This window comes from Empidonax traillii, unplaced genomic scaffold (assembly GCF_003031625.1).
Source record: "Empidonax traillii isolate 1590-97213 ecotype Southwest subspecies unplaced genomic scaffold, ASM303162v1 scaffold2317:size36473, whole genome shotgun sequence".
NCBI classification, from domain to species: domain Eukaryota; kingdom Metazoa; phylum Chordata; class Aves; order Passeriformes; family Tyrannidae; genus Empidonax; species Empidonax traillii.
Genome location: NW_020957510.1, coordinates 27,906 through 33,101, shown reverse-complemented (window position 1 = coordinate 33,101; position 5,196 = coordinate 27,906). Strand labels below are relative to the sequence as shown.

The following is a 5,196-nucleotide window of genomic DNA, read 5'->3' as shown; positions in this document are numbered from 1 at the left end:
TAATTAATTGTGCCTTGGGGGGGGGGGAACAAGTTGCAAAGAGCAGGTTTTTTTCCCCAAAATACCAGGAAAAGTATACGGGAAATGCCCTTTTAGGGTAAAAATCCCAATATTTGAGGGGGTGCTTGAGTGGGTGTTTGGAAAACAAGGAGAAAAATTAAGGATATTGGGGAAGGAGGAGCTCAAATCCATTGGTGGCATCACCTGATGCTGATTTTTGGGTAAAGTAAGGTGGGGTTTCAGCAGAATAAGGTGATTTGGGGGCAAAATAAGGTGGGATTTGGGCAAAATAAGGTGATTTTTTTTTTGTAAAATAAGGCAATTTTATGCAAAATAAGGTGGGTTTGGGGCCAAAATAAGGTGATTTTGTGGAATATAAAGTGATTTTATGCAAAATAAGGTGATTTGGGGGCAAAATAAACTGGGTTTTGGGCAATATAAGGTGATTTGGGGTGAAATAAAGTGACCCCAGAGCGCTGGCAGGGAGGAAAAATCCCTTCCAAAGGGTGGGAGAGGTTTTACTTCGGAGCTTTCCAATAAAGCAGACCCCAAATTATTGGGAATTTTGAGCTGGAAACAATAATAAGGGAACAAAACCACCCATTATTTAATTTTTTTTTTTTTGCTTTTTTTCTTGGTATTTCTGAATCAAACTCTTCTCCTTTCGAATTCCCCCTGGGATAATTTTGCAGTGGATGAACTCTGTAAAGCGGGGATTGGGATAAAGGTGGAATTAGGGAGTTTTTTGGCAATAAATGTCTTTTCCCCCGGATTTTTGGGATCTCTCTGCAAGAAATCTTTGCAGAAAGGACTGTAATTTTTCTTATTTAAGGGCCATAAATCTGATTTTTCCTGACTTTTCCCTGGTTTTCCTTTAATTCCCGTTTCTCGTGGCATGAGCTGGACCAGGGGTGGATTTTTTCTGGCTCATCAGCGGCTTTGGAAATGAAAAGAAAAGGAAAACAGTGGCAGTTTTCCAAGTCATGGGATTGTGAGCTGGGATATTTGTGGGATATTTGCCTGGAAAAGCCACTTCAAGGGAAAACAGGGGGGAAAAAAAAGCATTTTCTATAAGTTGAGTTCATTGAAAATCTACCTCCAAAGCTACCCTGAATTTTGACTTCTCGTGGAATTTTTTCAGGGGCAAACTCTTCCTTTGGCAGTTTTTTTTCTGAGAAAACCCATATTTTCTATTTTATTTTTGGATTTTGAGGGGGAAAATTCCGTATTTTGCCTGTTTTTTTAGGGACCTTCCCCACGTTTTTGCCATCATTTCCTTCCCACTGCTCCTGGGGCTGCCCTTTGTTCCCACCCCCACCAGTCCCAACCACATCCCAGCTCCCGATTTAGGGAATTTTTGGGCACCCTGGATGGTTTTTCCCCACTGGAGCCCTCATTGAGAGCCTCAGACCTGCCCAATTTATTCCCTGGAAAACTGGGAAAGTTCCTTTGGTTCATTTTTAACTGGTGTTTCACGTGAAAAGGATTTTTCATTTTGGAATTCTTTTATTTCCAGTCTTAAATGATTATTTTTTTTTAATCCTTTCAATCACTTGAGGTTATTTTAATGTTTGAGTAATTTCGATTTTAAAATTAGTTTTCAATGCAAATTTTAGTTTTCCATGTAAATTTTTTCCCTGCCTGTATTTTGTTTTTAAATGTAAATTCTGTTTTCAATTTAGATTTTGATTCCCATTTAAACTTTGTTTTCCAGTTTAAACTTTGTTTTCCAGTTTAAACTTTGTTTTCCAGTTTAAACTTTGTTTTCCAGTTTAATTTTTATTTTCCAGTTTAATTTTTTCTTTCCCATTTTTTCTCTGTTTAATTTTTCTCGTTTCATTTTTTTAATCTTTTTAACTTCCTAAATTTAATTTCCTTTTATAAATTTCATTTTTAACTTTTTATTTTTTTAATAATATTTTACTTATTGTTTTAAAAGATTGGGATTCAGGGGTGAAAACATCCCTGTTTTCCTCCTCCATGGACTCCTCCCATCCCAGAGACTGGAAAAAAACCTGAATTAATTCAATTTTTATCAAATTTTAGTCAGTTTTTATATCGATTTTTGTCAAGGCGATGGTGGAAAATCCCCCTTGGATGGGATGTGGGAATTAATGTGGGATGCCACCTGCAGGAATTACTGTGGAAAAGGGGAGAACTTGGGAGAGAAAAGGGAATTTGGATTCCTATCCCGTATAAATAACTCCAGGTTGTTCATCCCTGGGATGGACGGGCTGGGATGGGGAGAGGAGCAGATTCCCAGGGGGCAAATCCTGCTGGGAGATATCCCTGGGGGATGGGAGAGCCCTGGGAAGCGGGTCCTGGATGTGGGATCGTTCCCGAGCTGGGCTCTGTTCCCACCAGCTGGGACCTGTCGCTCCATGGCCTGGCTAAAAATATCCCCCCGAATCCCGGGCTGGGGAAAGGCCCGGCACATGATCCTGCTGCTCTGCCTTCCTCTGGGCCCGGCACACGATCCTGCTGCTCTGCCTTCCTCTGTTTGTTTTCCCTCCCCACTCTGCTCGGGAAGGAGATGGAGCTGCCGCCCCCAGGATGCTCCTTCCCATGGAGAGGCCCCAGCAGCTCCTGGGAATCCAGTTTGCCGAGGATGGAGTCACATCCCAGGATCCTCCTTGGATCCTCTCCCATCCCCAGGTCCTCCTTGGATTGTCCTGCTTCCTGGTTTATTCCAAGGGATCTCCCTGGGAGGGTGGCTTTTGCTCCCAGGATATTCCTTTTCCATGGAAAACGATGCAAAGTGACCTTTAAAACCCAATCCAAGGCTTGTTTTGGAGTCCTGGCAGCCAGAAAAAGAACCAGCCTTGGGATAAATCAGGATGTGGGATAGGAGCTTATGTCAACTGGCAAAATGGGAAGTGACCTTTTCCCGCCCAGCTGGGTAAATTTGGGATGGAGCTGCAGCACTTCCCACTCCCCTCATCCCATGGGGAAGCCTCTGGATTGCTGGAGGGATGGATCAAACCTGTAAGGAGACCAGGATCGGGATAAACCCGGCAGCACCTCTTTCCTGGGGCGGTTTTTCCCAAGGATTAAGGATTCCAGACTTGCTTTGCTTGTTTTTCCTGCAGGAATAGGGAATGGTTTTTTTTCCCTCATCTCCTGCTTTCCTCTGGATTTATGGCTCGGAGGGGGCACCACGTCCCTAGGGATAAAACCTTGGCAAAGGGGCAGAGCTGGGAATCTCCTGCTCCCAGGCCGGTGGGAAGCAGCTGGGTGACATGGGAGGTGTTCTGAGCACCTGGAAAAGAATTCCAGGAGGAAAACTGACCATCCCTCTCCCAAATAAATCCCAGTTAATGTGTTTGTCAGAGACAAGGGGCTCGTTGGAAGAGTGGCTGGAAAAGGGAGGGGAAAAGGGATTTATTCCTATTTTTTTTACGGCTGGAAAAGGGTCAGTTGGGATTTGGCTCCGTATTTTGGTGGGGTTTGGATGGGGATGGGGTTGGCATTGCTGAGCACTTGGAATCTGGGGGGTTACACCATCAGCTTGGGCACCTGGGGGTTTATAACCCATTTTCCAGGGGGAAATGGGAATCTGGGAGGTGATCCCAGCCCTCAGCACCTTCCTGGTCAGCTCCAGGCCCACAGATAGGGATTTCTATTCTTATTCTTCCAATAATTATCATTATTGATATATTTTTATATCTCTCCGTGGCCCCAGAGCTCCATGAATACCCAAACCTGGAGCAAGTGCATTTATAGTTATTATCATTACTATAATTATTATTATCATTACTATAATTACCATTATTATAAAGACAGTTTGGTATTATATCATATATTTTTACATCTCTCTGTGGCCCTGGAGCTCCGTGAAAAGCCAAACCTGGAGCAATTCCAGCTCTGCATTTCTATTATCATCACTATTATCATTATTATCACTGTTACCGTTACTATCACTGTTATCGTTATTATCATCATTGTCATTCAATTTTAGGATGATTTGATAGGTTTTTGTGGCTCTCTGTGGCCCTGGAGCTGTTTGTCCCACCTGGGGCAGTTCTACCCACCCTGTGCTGCAGCTCCACGAGGATTTTGGTCCGGGGGGAATAAACAAATCCCAAATAAACAAATCCCAAATCCACAGCTCCTGTATTTTGGGATCACCCTGGCTTTGGGCGTCCCCTTATCCAGCATTTCCCAGGGAAAATGAGGGAGGAACCATCTCTTGGGGGGGATCACAACTCTTGGGAGCAGGGAAGTGGCATCCCTTGGACATCCTGCTTCCAGCAGGACCAAATTCCCCTCACTTGGCCCCATTTTCCCCTTTCCAACCTCTCAGGTGACATTTTCCTCCTCTCCATCGTCCCTTGGGAATTGGGGGGTCCCTGCTCTGACCTTCCCCTTCCTCCTGGTGACCTTGCAGGGTGTCTCTGGTTACGGGAGCGGATGAGCCATCGATCCCAAGGAGGCTCTTTGGCGCTTCCCACCCCCCAGACCTTCAAACCTGCGGGATTTGCCATCCAGGGGATAAATCTCCCACCCCAACAGTCTCCTGCTTCCTTCCCAGGTTTTGCAGTGGCTGGAGACGGATCCCTCCCACCTGGAGTCTCCCAGGGATGGATTTGGGGGGCTGAGCTTCCTTTTTGACCCCCTTTTTCCTTCTCTTCCACCAGGAAAAACTCGGGAACGGCCCAGGCGGAGCATCCGGCCCCCCCTCGCCATGGCTTCGTCTGAGCTGCCCCCCCATCCTGCAGTAGGTACTGTCAACCCTCTGGAGCTGGGAATTTTGGGAAGGGGATCCCTATCCTCGGGCAGAAAGGAGGGTTCGTCCTGCATATCCCAACTGGAGCCTCTTGGAATTTTGAGAACGCTCAGGGCTTTGGAATCTTGCAGTTTTGGGGGTGGTGGTGACTCCCTTCTCCATGTCCCCCCTTTCTCCACCCCCCTTCTTCATTCCTGTCTTCCCTCTTCCATCCACCCTCCCTTGCTGGGGTATCCTGAGAGAATCCCACCTTCTCCATCCCCCTTCTTTTCCATCACCTCCCTCTTCATCTCCCTGTTCCTGGGGGACCCTGAGTGACACTGGATCCCCCCATTCCCATCCTTCCCTCACTTCTCCATCCGTCCCCCCCTCTCCTCCATCTGCTGCCCTTCTCCATGCCCTCCTTGCTGGGGGACCCTGCGTGACACTGTGTGTCCCCCCCCTTCTGCATCCATCCCCCCTTCTGCATC

At 46.4% G+C, this 5,196-nt stretch overlaps 1 protein-coding gene across 6 annotated transcripts in view; it reads left to right on the top strand.

Moving 5' to 3' along the window:
- The window catches only part of ARHGEF10L (Rho guanine nucleotide exchange factor 10 like), a 28,658-nt gene that overhangs the window by 2,974 nt on the left and 20,488 nt on the right, over window positions 1-5,196 (top strand). For 4 of the 6 annotated variants that reach the window (XM_027909713.1, XM_027909708.1, XM_027909707.1 and 1 more), the window contains one exon: window positions 4,638-4,721. In XM_027909713.1, coding sequence (XP_027765514.1) covers window positions 4,685-4,721 — 37 coding nt within the window. In that variant the 5' untranslated portion in view covers window positions 4,638-4,684. Of the gene's footprint in view, window positions 1-4,637; window positions 4,722-5,196 lie in introns of those variants that run through there. The other 2 variants (XM_027909712.1, XM_027909711.1) reach the window with 1 other exon arrangement.